Source organism: Staurois parvus, unplaced genomic scaffold, assembly GCF_062004578.1.
Source record: "Staurois parvus isolate SC_StPar_1 unplaced genomic scaffold, SC_StPar_1.0 ptg000216l, whole genome shotgun sequence".
In the NCBI taxonomy this organism is placed as follows: Eukaryota; Metazoa; Chordata; class Amphibia; order Anura; family Ranidae; genus Staurois; species Staurois parvus.
In genome coordinates, this window is record NW_028318012.1 from 1391209 (window position 1) to 1416410 (window position 25202).

At 42.3% G+C, this 25202-nt stretch overlaps 1 protein-coding gene across 6 annotated transcripts in view; it reads right to left on the reverse strand.

Annotated features, from left to right (window-relative positions):
* QTMAN (queuosine-tRNA mannosyltransferase) overlaps positions 1–25202 on the reverse strand; it is a 400061-nt gene that overhangs the window by 196045 nt on the left and 178814 nt on the right. For all 6 annotated transcript variants that reach the window (XM_089679026.1, XM_089679024.1, XM_089679027.1 and 3 more), the window contains one exon: positions 10269–10562. In XM_089679026.1, coding sequence (XP_089535152.1) covers positions 10269–10562 — 294 coding nt within the window. The remainder of the gene's footprint in view (positions 1–10268; positions 10563–25202) is intronic.

Consider the following 25202-nt stretch of genomic DNA (forward strand, 5'->3'; position numbering starts at 1 on the left):
GAGTCACTTAGGGCAATAAAACTAAATTACTGCAAAAACGTGTATATGTAGATGTGCTTGTCGTGTGTTTGTGTCTGCATGTGCGTGGAGTGCAGGGATGGGTTATTAGTCAGTGGAATAAAACTCATTTTCTTAAATGAGATTGGTCTTGTTTCATGCAAATTATTAATGAGGGTAAGGAAAACGTGTTAAAGAAGTTCTCTGGGCAAGACGGAGCATTCTGTGGTGAATATTCAGCGGAAAGCCAGTTAGCTGAAACTAGGTTGTAATTGTTGTCACAAGTGGTAAATTTGAAACTTAAAGTGGATCTTCACCCTTCACCTCTCCATCCTGTCCTCCCCCCGCAACATGGATATTGGTCTTTTTTTTTTTTACTTACTTCTCTCCTTAAAAAGTTCTCGGCCCACCCCCCATCCTCATTCGCCTAGGCAAATTACATCAGTGCCTGTAGTGCCACCTGTGAAGCATGACGTGCATATCCTAGGAGGCACCGGGAGCATTATCCTAGTTCCATTCAGTGGAGGAGGAGGGGGTGGGCTTAGCGGCACCTGCACCCAGAGAAGCCAGCAGCTGTCACAAGGCAACATGGTGGTGTGGCACCCATGCAACAGCTGCAAGGTTGGATTCCACCAGGGCAACATTGGATCAGCAGGCTAGGTGAGTATCCCTACTGTGCAAAACACAGCAACAGGTAAACAGGATAAAAAAAAAACAAATTGGGGGAAGGAGAAGACTGAAGTTCCTCTTTAACTTATGTTATGTTGAAAAGCAGAGGCTATTTTCAGTGAAAAGTGTCAAAATGATCAAAAGACCTAGAGATGAAGGCAGCTGAGGTTATTTGTAGATCTTGACTTTCCAAAGTTGAGCTTGGCCACATTCATTCTGTTTCTTGAGTTTCTGTACTGATCCTTTAATGTGAAGAGTGCACTTTTTTAACAAAAAAGGTGTTGCGGGCATGGGAGGCAATAAGTCAGAGTTACACTTACATTGTAGCTTCCCCTCCCGCCATACTGCCTTCACAGTCTTACTGTAAATTCACCTATCCCTGATCCAACAAGATATTACTGACTGGAGCACAGAGACACATGACAAAATGTTCCCGATAGAGTCTACACCTTTCTAGGATAAAGAAAGGGATGGTCAGAACTCAGGATAAGATTTACATTTAATTTCAGCCAGCTGTGTCTCTAAATCTACTAATATTTTTGACAACCTTGGGTTATGTTTTTTTCCATCATATGTTCAGTTTGAACTGCTCAGTTTTCTGACCAGTTTACCAAAAATCTATCTTTGACAACGTTCGCTTTCTGAGTAAGCCTTTAAACACAATGCAGTTTCTACTGCAAAATGCAACTCCCAAACTCTTTTCCATAGTACAGAAAGCGGTACTATTTGTATTTGAATACCTAGTACTGCTGTTTTTGGCACAAGAGCTTCTACAAAAACATTTTCCACTCATATGTTCTGGCACCAATAAAATGTATGAGTACGTTTTTGTGTATGATATGCAATAGGCACTTACAATACAGCACATATTTTGCCAATAATTATATTTAGAAATGCAAATCCAAGTAATTTACCCTAACCCTCAACTTACGTCTTTAAATGTTAAGTTCTGCTACTAACCCCAATTGAAAGTTTATCTAAACCCAAAACTTTTTTTCTTGATATGGATAGAGTAGAAAAGGATTAGAACCGCTGTCAGGTTCTTATTGCTGTCTGTGCAGGACTGGTTGCTCTGGCACAATATTCCTAGCCATTTATCTGTTGTCAGCTTCGGTTACACACTGTAATCCTTAATTGCTTCAAAATTAGAATGTTTTGATGTCTTGGTCATGCTAAAAGCTGCTATATCTGCCAGCAGTAATCGAATGAAAAAAAAAAATCCAACAGGCTGGTTGTACCCAAGTCACTTGATGGATCAACTTGGGTACAATCAGGCTGCCCATACATGGTTTGAATCTTGGCCAGTCCCTGCTGAATCAACTGAATTTCAATTCATGTATGGCTGGCTTAAGGTCCCAATTTCATGCATATATACACACATAAAATGTCACCTCCTGCGCTCAGAGACCCAGATCAGGAATTAGTGGACTGACCATCCTTCGCAAAACATATCCATCAAATAATCAAAAGCTGTGCAGCCCTTTTGGAAGGCTGGGGAAGCCTAGGACAATACTGCAAAAAGGAACAAGAAAAAGGTGCATCAGCCTTGCGCATTACCTCAGCGACAATAAATTTATTGAAGGATAAAACAGGTATATACTCACAAACCCCACAATTTCATAAGCATGTGCTATCCAGTACTGGACAATCAGACCAAAGTTATGTACAAGTCCCAAGTGAAGGAAGACCCTAAAAAATATCTGACGCATTTCGAAGGAAGATCCCCTCTTCCTCAGAGTCAAACTGGCTCTGAGGAAGAGGGGATCTCCCACTGAAACGCATCAGCCATTTTTTAGGGTCTTCCTTAATTTAGGACTCGCACATGACTCTGGTCTGATTGTCCAGTATTGGCCTTTTTTTGTTCTTTTTTGCAGTATATATACACACACATACACTAGGGTAAATATAGAACTTATTAACTTACCAGCATGTCCATGAAGACATTGCCCTCACTTGGACAAACAAAGGACTCTACTGCTGCACAGCAAAAGTGCTATTAGATGACATGTTAGATATTAGATGGTAATAGGAAATGCATTGTATGTATTTGAGCAGAATGATGTTGGGTGTAAGGGAAATTGTCGAAGTAGTTTTTGGCAAATTGACATGTTTGTTTCACATTCAGTTCATTCTATTGTAGATGAGACACTTTATAGCAAAAGTAAGCTGCATGCTATTAAATATGCAATCCATGAATTATTTTCTTGACTTTAACACTATCATTTTCAGACTGATAAGCTTGGAAGAAACCATGCTGCTCTGAGACTTCACATTTGACCCACTCAGGCAAGCTGCCTAGACAATGTCCTCTGCTAGGGGATTCTGTTTAAAAGTAAACCTACGATAACAATGAAAATAAATTCACATTTAATTAGACATTTTCGTCCCTCATTGCAATAAAAGGTTACTTTAAGTGCAGAAAATGTTACCTTAGTAAACACTTCAAAATGTGTTTCTGGTATAAAGCCTGTGCTAGGTCGTTAGACCAATGAGAAGACATTGGTCATGTGATCTCTGCCAAAAGGGGAAAGCAATGTTCAGACAAAGCTGCTGGCTGCTCTTCCTAAATGTGAATGCCACAGGATCAGTGGGGATTAAATGTATTCATGGAGTAAATTAGGGGCGGAAGAGAGAACATGCTACTCTACATAAGGCAAGTTAAAAAGTTTCTAAAGCCTAAAGGTTTATCACCTTTGTGCATTCTATGAAATTAAAAACCTTAAGTGTGCAGCTCTTTTTTCCCCAACCCACGCAATACTTATGAGTCTCATCTTGATCCAGCGATGTGCACGGGAGCAGCGGCCCTCACCTTCCTCAATGGCTCAGACACAGCAGTGGGAGCCATTGGCTCCTGCTGCTGTCAATCACAGCCAGTGAGGAGGGAGTGGGGGGCAGGGCTGAGCCTTGCTATGTGTGTCTCATGGACACACAGAGCAGAACTTGCAAGCGAGCATGCACAAGTGCCCCCATAGCAAGCAGCTTGCTACGGGTGCACTCAGCAGGAAGAGGAGCCGGGAGCGGTGGCAGGGGTCCCAATAAGAGAATTGGGGCTGTTCTGTGCAAAACCTCTGCACAGAGCAGATATGTATAACATGTTTGTTATTTTTTTTTTTGCCATTACAATCACATTTAACAAAAAAAAATGAAAAACAAAATGTTTTAAAGCTGCTATCATCTTCTTATTTTACCCTTTAAAATACATCTACTTGAAAAACTAATTTCTTTTTCATTTTTACAAAGATGTAAATCTCACTTTATTGACAAAATATTTCTATGAACCTCAGAGGACACAGGAGGGCAGCTGGGAGTCATTTATTCACATAAATAAAAAGAAAGAAAAATGGATAGAAATGTGAACTAGACGTGTGAAGTTGATTAAACAAATCCAAAAGACAGATTCAACTTTCAATCCCTAAATTTGATGTCGGAACATTTAGGGAGAGAGATGAAAATCCCTTTATGGAGCAGATGCTGCAGATGATCAGCGAGAGCTTCTGGAATTTATGCGCTGCAAGTCAAATCCTCCGTAAAGGCGATTTGCCCCTGTCGGTGTGGCGCACTTACTGGTTCACCTGCAAACAGAGAACGTGACCCAGTGATCAGCAGCCGCTGCTCTGCAATAAACAGCCCGTAATCTGTGGATGAATTCCGGGTCTAATCAGGCCACATGCAGATTAAACAAACTGCGAGGAATAAAAACTAGATTAAAATATTCGAGCCCAGTGCTGCAAGATTACCGGGACATTTTACCTCTTTAAATCCTAATTTATTTCAGAGGCAAGCTGAAGTTTACAAGAGTAAGTCTGCCGTGATTATGGGAGCATGTCACAACACTGCCACTGCTTTGTGATGTAGGTTAACCATTCGCCTTGGTAGCAGAAATCACCATCCAAGCTGAGGCTTAAAGTGAAAACACAGATTTCACTGCAATATAAGGAACATGAGCCACTGAGCAATCAAACCTGAATTGTAATGCAAATAAAAAATACCACTTAATGCAGTTATATATATTGATAAAAAAAACATTTTAGTACGTTTTGAAATGTCAGTAGATTAAGCAGGGTTCTAACTAAAAATCACAAAGCCCCATAGCAAACGTTTGATGGTGCCACTATGTGTAGCAGATGGACATTAAAGTGTTACTAAACTCAGGATCCTGTATTCACTATATCTGGTCTCCCTGGACCCTGCATTCACTATATCTGGTCTCCCCGGACCCTGCATTCACTATATCTGGTCTCCCCGGACCCTGCATTCACTATATCTGGTCTCCCCGGACCCTGCATTCACTATATCTGGTCTCCCAGGACCCTGCATTCACTATATGCGGTCTCCCCAGACCCTGCATTCACTATATCTGGTCTCCCAGGACCCTGCATTCACTATATCTGGTCTCCCCAGACCCTGCATTCACTATATCTGGTCTCCCCGGACCCTGCATTCACTATATCTGGTCTCCCCGGACCCTGCATTCACTATATCTGGTCTCCCCGGACCCTGCATTCACTATATGCGGTCTCCCCAGACCCTGCATTCACTATATCTGGTTTCCCAGGACCCTGCATTCACTATATCTGGTCTCCCCAGACCCTGCATTCACTATATCTGGTCTCCCCGGACCCTACATTCACTATATCTGATCTCCCAGGACCCTGCATTCACTATATCTGGTCTCCCCGGACCCTGCATTCACTATATCTGGTCTCCCCGGACCCTGCTTTCACTATATCTGGTCTCCCCAGACCCTGCATTCACTATATCTGGCCTCCCTGGACCCTACATTCACTATATCTGGTCTCCCCGGACCCTGCAGTCACTATATCTGGTCTCCCCGGACCCTGCATTCACTATATCTGGTCTCCCCGGACCCTGCATTCACTATATCTGGTCTCCCCGGACCCTGCATTCACTATATCTGGTCTCCCCGGACCCTGCATTCACTATATCTGGTCTTCCAGGACCCTGCATTCACTATATCTGGTCTCCCCGGACCCTGCATTCACTATATCTGGTCTCCCCGGACCCTGCATTCACTATATCTGGTCTCCCAGGACCCTGCATTCACTATATCTGGTCTCCCCGGACCCTGCATTCACTATATCTGGTCTCCCCGGACCCTGCATTCACTATATCTGGTCTCCCCGAACCCTGCATTCGCTATATCTGGTCTCCCACAGTACACAGAACATGGAAGTGAAGTTATTTTAGTAAATATAAACTGTTAAATACCTTTTCTCATCAGCAGTTAAAGCAGTCCTGTGACTTCTATCAGTGTTCAGCCCAACACTAACTAAAGCTTGTAGGAGTTTTCTTTCTGCTCTAGGAGGATGCAAAACCCCTGACCTCTGTCTGACCAGTGCTGATTGGCCCTGTGCTGATCACATGCACTCTCACAAGAAGAAGAAAAAAAAAAACCTCTCTAACAATACACACCAAACTGAGCATGTGCGAAATGCACACGGTTCAGTCTGTCTTATCAGGAGATAAGAGGTGGTCGCTTGAAAAAGGCGAGAAACAGAGAAGAAATAATCAAACAGCCTTTTTACACAATGCGGAGGATTAACCCCCTAGGTTCCACAGTGAGTATAACAAGCATGCTTTACTGCATTTAAAGGCTGATTTTAGTGTTGTGGGTTTAGTAACACTTTAACCCCCTCTAACCCCCCCACTAATGACCCTTAAGGCAATGCCACAACCTCTGCCACACCAAGGCTGGAGGAGAAGTACTTTATTGGGCTATACACCCAAGGCACCAACTTGCTGGATCTTTGTGACAGCAGCTGCCCCTTAACGAATGCGGCAGCACAGTCCCACTCTGACACAATGGCGGTCTTTGGTAACAAGAAGTGTCTGAGACTCCGTTTCCTCTCACTCTCCACATTAGACTGTCCCAGGCCCTGGCTTCTCCTTTATTTTCCTTCCTCTGCAATGGACCATTCTCCTGGAACTTGTGGCCCCATACAATTCTCCACCTAATAGAGGCTGTCTCCTGGGGACTACATCTCCCACAGTTCCAAGTCTCTCAGTTCCTTGCCTGGGCTCTTCCTTTCCCAGGCTGCACTGTAGCTAATCACTGTGTATTCTGCATCCAAGGTAGTGAGCTGATCTCTCCTACGCTGGCTGCAGTTGCAGTCCTGCCACAGCGCTTGCGTCCTCTCTCTCCCCACAAAGCCACCCCATACACTTCACTAGTGGCTGGGGTGTGGAGAATGACAGCTGCAGTGTGAGGGCAGTGGTGACAGCCTGGTCCACGGGCTACACACCTATGTACATCACATTTTACACCCTCATAAAAAGGCTCAGTCAAGTAGGTTTTCGTGAAGGCTCACCCCCGATTTACTTATGATCATATCTGCCATGCTTCCCTACTGCTCCGCGGCCTCACAAAGAATACAGTGCTTCCGAGTTGGGGGAGCACATGATCTTTTCTTAGGATGCAGTGCTTAGGCCAGAGCAGCCAATCACCAGACCCAAACATGGTCACATGGTCAGTAGGATGATCATCAACTCCATGTAAGCTCCAACACTTACACATAGGGTTTGACTACTGAGTCCAACAGAACAGTCTTCTGGGCATTTGACATCTGGGAGTCCTTTCTCTTTTTCTCTAATGTCAGGTGGCCCTTACACCTGGGTGGAGCCGCACTTGCTGACGTCATGCCGCCATTGCCGAAGGTCAGAACGCCGGCCATCTTGGTACTTCATTTACTTTCATTTTACTTGTTCTTCCACGTGGATTGTCTTATATTCAATATTTAATAAAATACTAAACTATATACAATTTCTGGCTCCTGTGGTGAGCTATTCCTCATAGGAGAGGGTCCACCTGCATTTTGCCCTTGGCTGAGCATCCTATGCAGAGGCTTCATTGCTGTTACCTGTGTCCAGATGAGATGTGCTTACATGCTGTTTACCAGTAGATGTCTGGTAAGTGTACATCTGACAGAGGTGGTGGATTCCCTATTGGAGCACTTTACAGTATTTCACCGTGACTGTCGTACCTATATCCTCACGGACATTTTTAGTTTTTACTCCACTATTATATGGACTTTATTTATTCCCACTTTATATGCTGCACTATACTATTCCACATTTATTGAATGATTTATTGAATAATTTATCGACCTTTATATGTTGCACTTGACTGTTCCGCTGATCATTTTTTGCTATATGTCAGATTGACTTTGCACTTTATTATTTCACTAAATCATTCACAATTTTTTTTAATGCTGCGCTTTCTATATATTATCTGTAAGGAGTTGTTACCTGTACCTTTGTGCTAGCTGCTTTATAGTTCCAGTTCTCGCCTACACTTGATATTTAGAACAGCATATGTTATGAAGTGTGAGTCTCTGGTCTGTTCAGCAGTGATTATGCACTCTGTGTGAAGATGCACCCCCAAAGGTGCATCCATGAGTCTGCATGGGACATTGTTTATGAGAAGGAGAGTACTGCCGCAATTTTTTTTCTCTTACTAGCGCTGGTCTATTTTTGTTTTTTTTTATTAACCTCCCTGGCGGTATTCCTGAGTGTAGCTCGGGGTAAAGTTTCTGTACCAAAAGCAGTAACCCCGAGCTACACTCGGGCTTACCATGCGGCGCTGCATAGGGATTCCCTACAGCGCTTACCTTGTCCTTCGCTCCTGTGATGTGTTCCCTGCAGCGTCCCCGGCCATCTCCTCCGGCCGATGCCGGCATCCGGCTTCTGTGTTCCGGTCCCTGTGACATCGGGGCGTACGGGCGCCGCCAGCGGTGGGAAATTTGAAAATTTAAAAAAATGTCATTTTTTCAAAACCAGTTTTTCATAGTAAAACATTGCTGTTTCAACCCATTTCACATACATATTGTCCCGAGTGCTTTGTCCTGTGCCCTGCCTGCATTTTGTCTGTTCTTTCTGCCTGGAAACTGAGAAACGTCCATGGAGTCCAAAAAGTGTCCCTTTAAGTCAAAAGCGGGTTTAGATCAGCTAGAGAACAGCGATAGTAAATCAGAACCACTTGCAGAATTGAGTGATAATGATTTGTGTGGAAATTCATCATCAGACACTGAAAACGATTTTGCGACCTTGCTCAGCAATGTACGAACTTGACGCTCTATTTCAAATTTCAGTGTTTTCGGTTTGATTGTATTATTGAATTAAATGTATTATTATTATATTATTATTTTTTATGATTATTTATTAAATTATAATTTATGATTTCGTGGTTCAAATTTTATCATACCCGGGATGTTTAATAGACTCTTGTTCGGACAGATTTCAGGGAGTTATTCCTAAAAATTACAGCCTACAATAAAAAAAAACTACATATTTCCATGCAAAATAATGGTACCGCTTTCAGCACCAAAAATCTGAAATAATCATACCGCCAGGGAGGTTAAAAAGGTGGAGTTGGGGTTTAAAATGTAAGTAAATCCCAGCATGTCATTGAAATAGCTGTCATACAATGCACTGAAAATAAGCATGGGAAACAAATGTCCTCTCCATGTAAGTTACAATGTACATATACTGTATTGCAAGAATTTTAACAAATTCAACTGTAACAAATGCAGCACTGCATCTGCAGCACCTAGTATGGTCACCTGGGGCAGCATTTCAAACTCAATTTAATTGCAGGCTGCATCAGCATTATGGTTGCTCTAAAAGAGACAGTTGTATTTGGAGAAACGATGTCCAGAGCATTCCCTCCGCCCTTACATCAGATGTCAAGAGCCCCCCCCACCGTCAGAAGTCGATAGTCCGCCACCCTTACATCACAATGCACCCCCTTACCTTGTGCTGCTGCCAGAAAAGAGCTGGGGGCGGAGCTGAGAACCAGGAAGTGCAGGGTCTGTAGGAGGGCCAGAAACCAGGAGAGGCGGAGATGAGGGGGTGCTGAGGCTGCACAGAGAGGTGAAGGATCTGTAGGAGGAGTTCTGTCCCTCTCTCTGCTGCTGGCTGCTGAGATTGGGAAGGGGGCCTGTGTTTCTCCGTGCAGCCGTAGAAAGGCTTGTCCCCCCCCCCGAACAAGCCTTTCTACGGCTGCACGGAGAAACACGGGATTGGGCAACTTTCTGCTGCCGACTACTGAGACAAAGTGAGGGAGACGAGTTGTCGCAGTTGCAGAAGAGGTGCAAGGGCCACATGAAATGGATTGAGCCTGCAGGTCTAGTGTTTGACCTAGGGGGAAAGGCTTGTAGCACAGTAAACTGGAGAAATGAACCTCAGGCTCCGTGTAGACTTTTAAAAAGCCCACAAACAAATAATGGGCTTCTGCATGAGAGACAAAGTAGCATTGCACAGAGCTATATAGCCTGCAGGCACAGGCTGCACAAAAAACTGTTTATTATGCACTATCAAGATTTTGGTATGTTGCTGGAGTTCACCTTTAAAATACAACATCGATTGTGTATTGATTTTTTTTTTAAATGGAGGAAAGCATCGTTCACCTCCTGGACAGACAAAGCCCGGAAACCGATTGCTAAGTATGGGTGCATCTGCGATAAAAATAATACAAAGCAGATTGCTGGCTTGATAGTTCTGTAAAGTTAGACACACAAATACATTTGCAAACATATTTCTATACATATGTCCACACACATGATAAAGAAGTATTGAGTGCTTACCATCTGTGAGGCCAGACAATATGCAAAGGCCTCTGGGATTCGGCATGTAAACTTGAGGAGGATGGCTCTGACATCACAAGGTTTACATTTTCTGCAGCATCTTCTCTCAAGGAGGTGGAAATATATTCTGTGGATTGCGGGATCTGATCTTGTCCTGATTGTCTCAGTTTGGGAAGAGGAGAAGGCTCTGAAGAGAACTTTTTACAGTCATCTAAAGATTTAAAGGCGACCTCTGAGCTCTTTAAGGATTGGCAGCTGCTCTGCTGTAGAAGCCTCTTGTGGTCAGGCAAGAACCTGCAAAGAGAGAAGCATACCAGTGACTGGACTGCACCAGTTCAGTCATCAGTCTTGTCAGTGTAATGTTATGTGAACAAAGGAGAGTGGCTGGAAAACATTTTACAGATTTATTATAATGCACCCGTTTCTCACACTGTACACTAGTGTAAAATATAGGCATTAAACTAAAAGACTGGAATATGTGTTGGGCAGCACAGTGGCTAAATGGTTAGCACTTCCGCCTGGCAGCACTAGGGTCGTTGGTTTGAATCCCAGCCACGGCACTTCCTGCCTGGTGTTTGCATGTTCTTCCTGTGCCTGCGTAGGTTTCCTCCGGGTACTCTGGTTTCCTCCCACACTCCAAAGACATGCTGGTAGGTGAATTAACTGATTGGCCCTAGTATGTGTATGTATGAATGGGAGTTAGGGGCCTTAGATTGTACGCCCCTTGAGGGTTAGGGACTGATGTGAATGTACAATATATATGTAAAGCGCTGTGTAAATTGATGGTGCTATATAAGTACCTGAAATAAATAAATAAACAGCACGTAAAGTAGAGGTATGCAGGAGATCAAAGCTGGGAATCCTAGAGAAATAATTATGATAATGTATAGCAAACAGTACCAGACTCTTCCCTTAATCAAAAAGTTAAAGCAGAACTAAACTCTCTCAACCACCATTAACTATTCTCAGTGCTTATTTTGCTAACACTGGTAAAATGGATAGGAAGGTAAATTATATTTCTTAAGTTGCTTCCTGGTTTCTGACCTAGGCCAAAATGATGTCATACATCCCAAAGGCCTTTGTGGGCATTTATTTTCTTTCATTTGGAGGAGGGTCTTTCTCAGCTAAGCACACCCTCCTATCTGCATGCCTGATCTTAAAGCGGAGCTCCACCCAAAAGGGGAAGTTCCGCTTTAAGGACTGCTCCCCCACTCCCCATTAAGGATTGGTGCCTTTGGGGGCGGGTACCCGAATTTGACAGGTACCCGATCCCACTTCCGGTCCGATCGCCTAGGCCAGTGGTGGGCAACCTTTTTTTTCAACTGAGCCAAATCTCGCCAAAACCACGATTGAAATTTATTTTGAGAGCCACATTTTTAAAACTGAAAATACATCCCCCATATAGTAATTCATCCCCCATAGTAATTCATCCCCCATATAGTAATTCATCCCCCATAGTAATTCATCCCCCATATAGTAATTCATCCCCCATAGTAATTCATCCCCCATAGTAATTCATCCCCCATATAGTAATTCATCCCCCATAGTAATTCATCCCCCATATATATAGTAATTCATCCCCCATATAGTAATTCATCCCCCATATAGTAATTCATCCCCCATATAGTAATTCATCCCCCATAGTAATTCATCCCCCATATAGTATTTCATCCCCCATAGTAATTCATCCCCCATATAGTAATTCATCCCCCATATAGTAATGCATTCCCCATATTGTGTCAATTCACTTACCTTTGCTCCGCGCGTTCTTCTCGCCATGTTCCCGCGCCGTTCTGGTCTTCAGGGCGGACTGTGAGAGGAGAGGAGTTCGTCACGCTGCCCCGCCTACATCCTGGCTGCCCCGCCTACATCCTGACAGCTGCAGAGTCCTGACTTTTGGGGCGGCCGCCCGAGAGGAGGGAGAGGAGCGGGCGCCCGGCACACAGAAGAGCCGCATTTAAGTTTGTAAAGAGCCGCATGTGGCTTGCGAGCCGCGGCTTGCCGACCACTGGCCTAGGCAATCGGAAACGGAAGGTGTCCTCCCTCCCTCCATCCCTGTAGTCTTTTGGGACAGGTGACAGGTCCCAGAAGACTACAGGACCATTCATGAAGTGCAGCACTACTCGCACATGCGCAGTGGGTACCCAGCTGTGAAGCCACAAGCTATCACAGCCAGGTGCCCACACTGAAGGTGCCAGCCTCCTGGAATATAGGACGACCGGTGAAACGGGCTGTGGGGAACACACCACGGGACCGAGGGACAGGTGAGTGGCTATTTTTTAAAAGTCAGCAGCTACAGTTTTTGTAGCTGCTGACTTTTATTTTTTGACAGGGTGAGTAGAACTCCGCTTTAAGGCAGATGAACTCCAGGAATTAATGCTATATGAATCATCTGCCCTTATTTAATATGGCTGCAGCTAAAAATTATTATTATTATTATTATACAGGATTTATATAGCGCCAACAGTTTGCACAGCGCTTTACAAAATGAAGGTAGACATAATAGTTACAATACAATTTGGTACAAGAGGAAACAGGGGGCCCTGCTCGATAGAGATTACAATCTAGGAGACAAAAATGCTAGGGAGGATTTTTTAAAAGTGATTTCTCAACAATATAAAGCATAGAGACATGGATGGATGGGTGAGTGAGTTTGCTCTGAATATTAAAAAAAAAGTAATTAAATAGCATTTTCAGTTTGTGATGCTCAGATAAAGTTTATTTCTGCTTTAAATAGCATAGATTAGCTTATTATTTTGACACAGTAACGTATTATTAAAAAAAAAGTTGATTAGAAATATTTCTCGGAATTAAGTTTCTACTTGTCAACCACACTAAAGGGAAGTATATCAAAGTGTTGAGCTCCTGATGAGATATTGCTGTAAGCTGCCCTGGTCCCTTAACCTCAACCACAGTTTGGGGATCACTGTTACTGTATATAGTATGGAGATAAGTGACACAACCAAAAATGCAGCATATACACGCGTTCCAAATTATCATGCAAATTCTATTTAAGAGTCACAAAGATGAAATATTTTGGTTTTCAGTTTAACTCATGGATAGCATTGTGTGTCAGGGCTCTTTTGATCACTGAAAACAATCTCGGACACCTGTGATAATTAGATTGGCCGGTGAGCCCAATTTAAGGGAAAATTACTAGAGGACGGTGTTCCACATTATTAAGCAGAGCACCATTTTCAAGCAATATGGGGAAGAAAAAGGATCTCTCTGCTGCCGAAAAAAGAGTGAAATAGTTCAATGCCTTGGACGAGGTATGAAAACATTAGATATTTCAAGAAAACTTAAGTGTGATCATCGCACTATTAAGAGATTTGTGGCTGATTCAGAGCACAGACGGGTTCGTGCAGATAAAGGCACATTGAGGAAGATTTCTGCCAGATCCATGCATCGGATCAAGAGAGCAGCTGCTAATATACCATTACATAGCAGCAAACAGATATTTGAAGCTGCTGGTGCCTCTGGAGTCGCATGGACATCAAGGTGTAGAGTCCTCCAGAGTCTTCCAACTGTGCATAAACCTTCTATTCGGCCACCACTAACCAATGCTTACAAGCAGAAACGGCTGTATTGGGCAGAAAAATACATGAAGACTAATTTTCAAACAGTCCTGTTCACTGATGAGTGCCGTGCAACCCTGGATGGTCCAGATGGATAGAGTAGTGGATGGTTGGTGGACAGCCACCCTGTTCCAACAAGGCTGCGATGTCAGCAAGGCGGTGGTGGAATAATGTTTTGGGCCGGAATCATGTGAACAGAGCTGGTCAGCCCCTTTAGAGCCCCCGAAGGTATAAAGATGACCTCTGCAAAGTATGTGGAGTTTATGACTGACCACTTTCTTCCCTGGTACAGAAGGAAGAACTAAGCTTTCCATAATAAAATCATCTTCATGCATGACAATGCACCATCTCATGCTGCAAAGAATACCTCTGCATCAATGGCTGTTATGGGGATAAAAGGAGAGAAAGTCATGGTGTGACCTCCATCCTCCCCTGACCTCAATCCTATTGAGAACCTTTGGAGCATCCTCAAGCAAAAGATCTAAGAGGGTAGGAGGAAGTTTACATCCAAACAGCAGCTCTGGGAGGCTATTCTGACATCTTGCAAACAAATTCAAGCAGAAACTGTCCAAAAACTCACAAGTTCAATGGATGCAAGACTCTACAAGGAGGGTAAGTCACAAAAGGTCATTGCTAAAGAAGCTGGCTGTTCAGAGTGCTGTATCCAAGCATATTAATGGAAAGTTGACTGGAAGAAAAAAGTGTGGTAGAAAAGGTGCACAAGTAACAGGGATAACCGCAGCCTTAAGAGGATTGTGAAGCAAAAGTCATTCAAGAATTTGAGGGAGATTCACAAGGAGTGGACTACAGCTGGTGTCAGTGCTTCAAAAGAAACCACACACAGATGTATCCAGGACATGGGCTACAACTGTCACATTCCTTGTGTCAAACCACTCCTGAACCAGAGTAACGTCAGAAGCATCTTACCTGGATTAGGGAGAAAAAGGACTAAACTGTTGCTCACTGGTCCAAAGTCCTCTTTTTGGATGAAAGTACATTTTGCATATTATTTGGAAATCAAGGTCCCAGAGTCAGGAGGAAGAGTGGAGAGGCACAAAATCCAAGTTGCATGAAGTCCAGTGTGACGTTTCCACAGTCAGTGATGATTTGGGAAGCCATGTCATCTGCTGGTATTGGTCTACTGTGTTTTATCAAGTACAAAGTCAGCACAGCCCTCTACCAAGAAATTCTAGAGCACTTCATGCTTTCCTTTGCTGACCAGCTTTATGGAGATGCTGATTTAATTTTCCAGCAGGACTTGGCACCATCCCACACTGCAAAAAGTACCAATACCTGGGTTAATGATCATGGTATCACTGCGCTTGATTGGCCAGTAAACCCGTCTGACCTAAACCCCATAGAACATCTGTGGGCATTGCCAAGAGGAAGATGAGAGACACCAGACCCAACAATGCAGACGAGGAGAAGGCCGCTATCAAAGCAACCTGGGCTTCCATAACACCTCAGCAGTGCCACAAGCTGATCGCCTCTATGCCACACCGCAATGATGCAATAATTCATTCAAAACAAGCCCTGACCAAGTATTAAGTGCATACTATACTGTCAATGGACATACTTTTCAGAAAGCCAACATTTCTATATTACAATCCTTTTTTCTATTGATCTTATGTTATATTTTAATTTTCTGAGATACTGAATTTTGGACTTTCATTAGCCATAAGCATCAAAATTAAAAGAAAAAATACTTGAAATATACCACTCTGTGTGTAATGAATCTATATAAAATATGAGTTGCACTTTTTGAATTGAATTACTGAAATAAATGAACTTTTTGATGATACTATAATTTATTGAGATGCACCTGTGTATGTATATATATATATATATATATATATATATATATATAATGTCTCTGAAGCTGATGTGTCGGAAGAAGAAAAATGGCAAACGTAAGCATTTCAGCAACACTGACAAGAGGCAAATTGTAATGGTTAGTCAACTTCATCTTCAAACCTGCAGCTCTTGTGGGGTTTTCCCAGTCTGCAGCAGTCAGGACCTACCAAAAATGGTCCAAGAAAGGAAAACCGATGAACCAGTGACAGGGTCATAGAAGGCGAAGAGTCACTGATGCACATGGGGAGGGGCACGAAGGCTGGCCTGTGTAGTCCAATCCAATAGAAGAGCTACTGTAGCTCAAAGTGCTGAAATAGTTAATGTTGGTTCTGTTAGAAAGGTGTCAGGGGGCCCATGCTGACCCATGCTCACAGCCAAAAGCGCTACAATGGGCACATGAGCATCAGAACTGGACCATGCAGCGATGGAAAAAGGGGGCTGAGTGCAGGAGGTGTTGGGAGGTGAGAAGAGTATGTTTGTGGATGCCCACTTCCACACAAAGAGTCAGTATAGAACAAAGCATTGTAAATCAGTATTTGGGAGGAGATAAACTGCAAGGAGCCTACAGGCAAAGCTGGCGCCAAGTCTCTAAAGCTCTTCTTACTCTTTTTGGGCACAGCTTCTACTGTTTAGGTTCTCTTTAAAAACCACCCATTGACTTATGTGAAAATGAAGGTACATATTACCACCAAGAAGTCCATACATGTAAATAGATCCACAGACACAAAATACTCTTAGACATGATAGCGCCAATTCCATGTTCCATTTAATAATTTAGTATTAAGCAGGCAATAGACAAGTTCAAAATAAAATAAAAATTCTTAGTCTTCCGCTTTTCACATTATTAGTGTGCCAGCTGCCATATATGATTTTTGTGTCGCAATCGAAAGTGCCTGATCCAACATGCTGGATTTTGTTTCAAAAAACGAAACAAAGGATGGCACAATTGTATGCGTCATTTTTGTTTTTCAATCGAGAGAACATTAGGTTTTTGACTCATCTATAGCCTCCCTTAGTCTGTTCATTTATAACACCTCGTTCCATCAAAAGAACATTTTTTGTGAATCAAGGTCGCTGCTACGTCCAATCTGTGATCCATTTTTGTAGGGAAAGACTAGAATAGGAAAGAGTGGAAAGATACTGATGTCATTGTCAAATAAGACAAACCACATTAAAGGCTCCACTCTGGCTCTGGTTTGTGTTACGGCAAATTAGGAGAGAGAGAGATTCAGTTCTATGGCACATTGTTTTAAAACCCCGCGGTTTCATTCCAGAATCCGAGAAACAAAAACCTGGATGAAAAATGCGCTTGTAGATCACTTACTTGTTGACATAACAGAACTATTCAGATCTTTTCATTGTAGCTATGACATCATAAGCATTCGCAGGATGTTAAACAGCATATTTTATTTCAGGTAAATGTTTGTTGCATACTGTGAGCAGAATCTTCCTACACTTGAAAAAATTATTATCTCATCTGATTCCTAAGTTTTGATGTATATTTGGCTCCTGTCCAAAGTGGCCCTAGTATGCTTATGTATGAATATGAGATAAATTGATGGCACTATATAAGTACCTGTAACAAATAAATAAAGAAAGAAACATTTGAGTACCGTATTTTCCGGCGTATAAGGCGACTGGGTGTATAAGACGACCCCCTAATTTTCCAGTTAAAACATAGGTTTTGGGCTATACTCGCCGTATAAGACTACCCCCCTTTCAAGGCAACACCATTTAAAAACATACAGTATACCGTGCTGAGCCAAGCTGGCTCAAAACAAATGTCCCTATGACAGATTAATCTGTCAGCCCGCTGGATGTGCGGTATATACAGTATACTGAGCCAAGCTGTTTCAAAACATACCGGTACGTCCCTACGGTAATCAGCCCGCTGGATGTGTGTATGTACATTATACGCTGGGCCAATCACAGCAAGCGTTGTATTCTACTAATGAATACAAAGCCTGCTCGGATTGGCTGAGGTTGTGACATCATCAGCTCACCTCTCTGACTCAGCCAATCCGAGCAGGCTTTGTATTCATTAGTAGAATACATCACTCAGTGTGATTGGCCCAGTGTATACTGTATGTAGCCGCAGCTACCGTACATACACACATCCAGCGGGCTGATTACAGTAGGGAAGTACCGGTACGTTTTGAAACCGCTTGGCTCAGCGCAGTATACTGTATATACCGCACATCCAGCGGGCTGACAGATTAATCTGTCATAGGGACATTTGTTTTGAGCCAGCTTGGCTCAGCACGGTATACTGTATGTACAGTATTACCACACATCCAGCCAGCTTGACCCAAACAAACTCAAGGTTCATATTTTATACCCCGCGTATAAGACGACCCCCAATTTTTGTGGTATATTTTTAAGTATAAAAAGTAGTCTTATACGCCAGAAAATACTGTAATTACAACCAGTAAAGTCATATACAGTTTGCTATTTATAGATACCTTAAGTCTTCTGTTTGGGTTGGGGACTGGTGGTGGTTGGGTGGGGTGGGGGGGGGGGGGGTAATGTGGTTTTGCATAAATCATCTTTATTATATTCCGGGCCAAAAAAATATTTTTTTTATTAAATATCTTTGAAAATGTATGTTGTTTTACAAATTTAATTTTTTATCAACCTCCATTGTTGTAAAAACCCTGCAGTTTACAGTCTTCAATAACACAAGCTAGAATTTACACACCAAAGGAATTCTGTCAGCTTGACTTCTCCCTTATCGGCTATCGAAGGTTTTAATCAGACAAGCCATACCTCAAAGCAGGCAGCTTCATCCCTGCTAGGAGAACACAGTGACTATTGTTAGCGGTTGTAGCCGCTGGCAATAATCTCAAGTAAAAATCTGATATGCTGGTTGTACCCAAGTCATACAACAAGCGAATTGGGTACAATCAACATGCCTATAAATGGTCTAAATCTTGGCTGGTCCCTGCCGAGCTTCGAACCACCTATGTCCGACTTAAGGGTCAGTTCACACCGGGAATTGCACAGGAACACGCTGTGCTTTCCTGTGTGATTCGCATACAGCTCAGTGCGGTGCAATATCAGCCCATTCATTCTGAATGGGCTGACATCGCACTGCACCTCAGCAAAAACAGTACATGCACAACTTTTGCAAGCTCACTACAACTGCATCCCATGGTGCATTTGCAACCTGCGTATGGGTTGTCATCAACTTTATATTGATACCCACTGCAGATCGCAACTGTAGTGTGTTTTGAATGTGTGTTTGTGGCAAACGTACCACATTCTGATGTGAACTGGCCCTAAACACAGATATCAATAAAACTGTTGATGCGCTTCCCCACCTCTAAAAAAGTTTTAATACTAATTATTTTCCTTATTTGCAGTCCCATGATAGGCGTCCCTGTTCCTTGCAGTCCCTCAGATCTTTAATGTTGCATGTTTTGAATATTAATAATGATGATGACTAATAATTTATTGTAATTATTAGGCTGGTGAAAACAGAAGTGCGCTGACAGGTAGAGTACGCAAACTCCACCAGCCCAAATGAATTTCCAGTCAACAACTTTGATTCACTCCAGGGAGTAGCGTTTATAGAATCCAAAAATAGATGTCAAGTCCAACAGAGTACTTGCAAAATAATATAATGATCAAAAGCCTTCAGAGTCCCATTCCTTTCTGTCATACCCTAACAAGCATATAGACACTCCACCCATCCAGCACATATCTATAGATCCATCTGATCTATAGTCTGCACCTAGGTGGCTTCCATGCATGCAATAATGTATATTATATCCTAGATCATTCCTTCCAAAAATACTCTCCCGCTAATCAAAATAATTCCCTGATATACAGTTTCAGGATCGGTTCTAACCAGGTATGATCCACAAAACACAAGCAGACTTCATATTATTAACCCCTTTCCATTGACAGTTATAAGCCACCTCATGGAAGTGGGTCTTTATCTGTGAAGCCAAATATATGCATATTGTATCTGTCTTTGTGCTGGGAACGTGCCACACAGTGAGCTTCCAGCACAGAGACTGAGCTCACAGCAAGAGCCCCGGGTTTCTTACTAATGATCGGGACTCGAAACACCCAGTCACCTGATTAATGTGATAGCTTCAGAAAGGCTATCAAAGTCATCAGGCACTGCACAGCTCACCTGTGTTTTCTTTATCTTTTGAATGGAAAGATACATTGTATCTTTCTCTCCTTCCAGGGAAGAAGATGCAAACAAACAAAAGTGTGTAAAAAAATAATAATTAAAACATTTTAAAAATAAAGAAAAAAATAGCTAGATCAAGGTTTGATCTAGGTCAGTGTCAGGTTTCTTGTTAGGGTCAAGGTAAGGGTTAAAGCTGAAAGTCAGCGTCAAAGGTTGGGGGTCAGTATATTTTGGGTAGGACTTTTTTTTAAATTTGTATCAGTGTATGTTGGTGTAAGTGTGTTTTAGGTAGTAAAAAAAAAGCGAGTGTAAGGAAAACAAAATTGCTCAATTACCCCATCAACACATTCAGTGTTGATGGGAAATGCCTTCCACAGCACTACTGTGTTCTGCCCTCGGAGAGAGGGGGGGCGCGGGGAGTCTTCCTGGTGGGCAGAACACAATAATTACTGCTAGCGGCTATATCATTTGTAAAAAAAACCTGAAAGGCTGGTCATACCCAAGTCAATCACTGGATCGATTTGGGTACAATATGCTTTCCCATACATCCCTGCTGAATCGGCCAAATTTTGATTCATGTATAACTGGCTTTACTTTTATGATAGCAAAATTAAACAAATATGTAGTAACACCCTCACCTGGATTAACAATAAAAAGGATAACAATATGCACTGTAACACTGCCCCATTTATATTGTCTGTACTGGCATGGCCCATCCCATTAGGCATCAACTGCCTAAGTTGAAGTGAAAGGCAGTGCACACTTTTGACCAGGAGCGTTGTAGCTGGATATCCATCAGTCCCTAGGCTCTTGTCGAGTTTGTCTTGTGCATATTCCAGCTCTGAATGCAGTGAAATCTTTACAGTGAAATACACTGTGTGACCAAAAATTTGTGGACATCTGACCATCACACACATATGAACCTGTTGGACATTCCATTCTAAAACCATCAACATCAATATATAGTTGCCCCCTCCCACCCTCGTGCTATAACAGTGTCCAATTCTCTTGGAAGGCTAGCCACAAGATTTAGCATTGTGTAGAAAGTTGGGGCTATTCAACCAAAACAGCATATGTGAGGTCAGGTGCTTTTGTTGGGCAAGAAAACCTGGCTCTTCTTGTCTGGTGTTCCAATTCATCAAAAAGATGTTCAATAGAGTTGAGGTCAGGGCACAGTGCAGGCCATTTGAGTTCCTCCACACCAAAGTCATCAAATGGTGTGGACCTGGATTTTGTGCATAGGAGCAAAGTCATGTTGAAACAGAAAATGTCTCTCTCTCAGAACTGTTACTACAAAGTTGGAAGTGCGCAATAGTCTAAAATGTCCTTTGTCCTCTAAAATGTAAGCCATTGCATTAACCCTTAACTGAAAATACTTCAGAAACCCAATAACTTGGAAGACATCTAAATAATTTTGGCAATATAAAGTAGGTGTGATGCTCAGGTGTCTAAAATAAATATATGTGGAGTAAGAAGGTGATTTAGCACACAGCTGCCCATCCAATTCAGAGGTTTAATTTTCAGAGGTAAAACAAAGGATATTTAATTTTTCAGTTTTATTTTACATAACGTCCAGCCAGATCTGATGACGACTGATCCACAAAGGTGAGGCGGAATAAAAAAAACAAAAAATCTTTACTGAAAACTAATCACTATCAGTACAGGCAACAAAAAAAGTTCTGCTTTAAAGTCTTCAGCATTTTAGGCAATGACGATCCTTCTCATTAAAATATAGGAAAGCAGTCCGTTCATGGCAAAAAATAAATAAATGAATAGGCAGCCGCCATCTGCGAGCAGTTACTTGATAAACGAGAAGTTCATTTAGCCCGAGTGATTGGGTTTGCGATGGTGCTAAAGGCTGTTAATCATTTGTAAAAACCGTCCAGAACGAGTGACTCGTATTACCTTCCACGCTGCGACGTGTACATTAGTAATGACAGATTTCCATTAAAATAGTGATATTACCAAGTTTCCTCTGCAGCAAGAGCACCATGAAACATGAAAAAAAAAGAGAAAAAAACGTTCAAAGCGGCTAAGATCACTGATAGCTGCGTAGAGCTGGATAATGGCGAACATTAACTGAAAAACGATACTGTACCCTTAATTCACCTCCTCATTATTTGGTTGCATCTTTATTTTATTAAATTAATGCAAGGATACTAAAAGAATGCAATTTCCTGTTTTTATGGAAATCCTTCTAATCAGGCTTCCCGCTTCCCCCCTCTGTCTCTCTCGCAAGCACGGAGACAGCATTTAACAAAAGTACTTTGCAAGATGCAGGAGGCTAGGCCATGATAACACTTTAATAGTTAAGTGACTTTATGAGAAAAATGCTTCCAAATGTTTTCTAAACCTTCCAAACCGCACCAAAGAACATTATCGTAATATTATATTTCCCCCTCAACGCCATTATTTAAGCTTGCTATCCTTAAAGCGATACTTGGACGCGGGTGGAACTTATAAATTCTTTAAAACGAAAACTAGAAAGTTTGCAAAAAGTAACGTGTCCCAAATGGGTGATTATGGATATTTATCTAAAGCTTCTTCACAGCTGGACCGTCAGTTATCGCAGTGATGGTGCTTTGTGGGAGATAGTTCCTACCAGACAGGCTTTGAGACAGGTGCATTATGGGACGTGGGGGGTCAGGTGATGCTGACTAATGTTCCTTTGGAGGTTTTTGATTAAAGGAAACCTCCCCTTAGAGAAAGAGGGTTGTCATTGCGTATTCTGAAAATGTTTGTTGCCTGGCCCTCAGACTGACCCCACTTGCTGCTAAACTTGAAGTAACTAATCAGGAACAAGCGTATAGATATAGTCTTCCCACTTTACTCGGACTTTTCTGATGTGCGTAATGTGTTAGGTTCAGAGTATCAAAATAATGAAGCTCGAGGGTCAGTAATAATAGGCATCTTCAGATGGTCTACAATGGCAGCCTCAATAATCTAGAAATGTTAATTGTGTGTAAGAAGTACCCTTAGAAATCTACCTTCAGAAAAATAGCAGTTCCTGGTGTAAGAGGGCCAGGGCACTCCTTTTATTACAGTCTTAGCTATTTATCTGAAGTGAGAGATCATCTAAGGCACTGCTGCCACTGACTTTTCTCTGTAGACTTGGAGTGAAATTTTGTGATAATTTATTTAGTGAATCTGCGATTATTGTACCTCTCCTGCTGCTTCTTGATTATCACCACCTCAATCATCAGATAATGTGTTAGTAGGAAATCGCTATGACTTGGGGAAGCAAAGCATTTCTTCTATCAAGAAGGCCACCTCCACAAAGAGACATGATGCTAAACAAGTCATGGCGATCAGTAATCAGGAAAAATCTGCTGGGAGACCAGAGAAAACTGGCGACTAGTCCTTTGTCCATTTCTTGCCTTTTATTGGGTACATCTTCAACAGTACTCTTTAAGGGCCCATTACATACATCCACTGCGGCGTATTGTGGTAAGACTCTCAATACTGCAACACACCTGCAGGTACCTTGCATCATCTAGTCCAGGGGTGGGCAAACAGCGGCTCTCCAGCTGTTGCAGGACTACAAGTTCCATCATGCCTCTGCAAGTCATAGGAGTCATGCTTGTAACTTCCGGTCTTTGCAATGCCTCATGGGAAATGTAGTTCCACAACAGCTGGAGAGCCGCAGTTTGCCCACCCCTGATCTAGTCAGTCCAGACTGTTAGCAATGAAAGTTTTCTTGTACATGTCTGGTTCCTTTACCATGATAAAGATCATAACCAACTTCCCCTAGAACTCAGCCCTTCAAGCCAGAAAAATGGGACCTGATTGAAATGTATGAAAGCCCATTTCTGAGATTAAATTAACCTCGCTCCCACTCCCCTCTTACTGATCACTGGATTAAAATGCCCAGTTTTACTTATCTTACACCATGTCACCGGATCCTCCAGCGCCACATCGTCTTTACTTCTTGCTGGGGTCTTTCTTCCTGGATGATTCACTTTGGCTGTCAAGAGGTGAAGTCCTCTCAGGAACCAGAAGTGGACCAACATCAGCCCCAGGTGAGTGAAGGGACTGGTGGTTTATCATGGACTAGTGGTCTCAGCAGAAATTATTTCCGTAAGGGATCTGGATGGGGGGACTCAGGTAGGTATATTTGCTTCAGTAGGTAAAAAAAAATAAACACCAGGCAGGATTAGAGGGGGTGGCAGAGAGAATATTTTTTGCCTGGAATTGGACTTTAAGTACATAAAAAGAACAGCCAAGGTTCACATTAGAATGTGGTGTGGAAAATCCATGATCCATGCACCTTTCCCACAATGCATTCAAATAGCACTGCCTTTGCAATATGCATTGGTGCCAGGTGTAGTGACACCACAAATGCACGTTGCAAATGCAGTACATTTGTCTGCACCAGATCGTATTGTTTAAAAACAACCATGCGATATGGTTGCAGTACGGTACAAAATTGGTGTATGCATGACTTTGGTGCAATGCAATTTGAGTCCATTCAAAACGAATGGGCTCAAATCGCATCACACAATTTCACAGGAATGAGGCGTAGTTCCTGTGCGATACATATGCGGTTCATAGTGTGAACCAAGGCTAAAAGTGGAAGCTTACCTAAAAGGTTACCCCACATCTTTTTATATGCATACCATAACGCATGAAGGTAAGCTCTGTGTGAGTTGACCTGGTGGAGACTACAAGTAGCCGTGCTGTCACACAGTTTACAGGCATGGTCCACCATTGTCACTATGAGAAAGCTGGTCCAGAACAACGTTGTACATCTGATGCTAGTGGTGCACTGACATGAAAATTCTGGACTGAAAATTCAGGATGCACTTGGCCAAAAACTGAAACCGGAATGGACAGTTTTTAAAATATATATATATTTGTTATATATAATTGTATTATATTTCACTTTTTAATTAATATCATAAATGTAAAAGAATATGAATTTTACAATCCAGCAACGTAAAATGATTTTTATTGAAAGTAACATACAAAAATTGGACAGAAAATAAAATGAAATATATAAAAAATTAAAAATCTAAATAGAGGTGCTTTTTTCATTGAAGTCAATTAGACACGGTTTTGCATTGAAGTCAATGGGACACGATTCTGCATTCTAGTTAATAGGACGCGATTTTGCATTGATGTCAATAGGGAAAGTTTCTGCGCTGATGTCAATGTGACGCGAGTTTGCACTGACGTCAATGGGGCGTGATTTTGCATTGAAGTCCATGGGACGCGATTTTGCATTGAAGTCAATAAGGAGCAGTTTTTAATTGAAGTCAATGGGACGCGACTTTTCATTGAAGTCAATGGGATGTGATTTTGCATTGGAGTCAGTGGGACGCGTTTTTGCATTGAAGTCAATTATCATTATCGGCACCT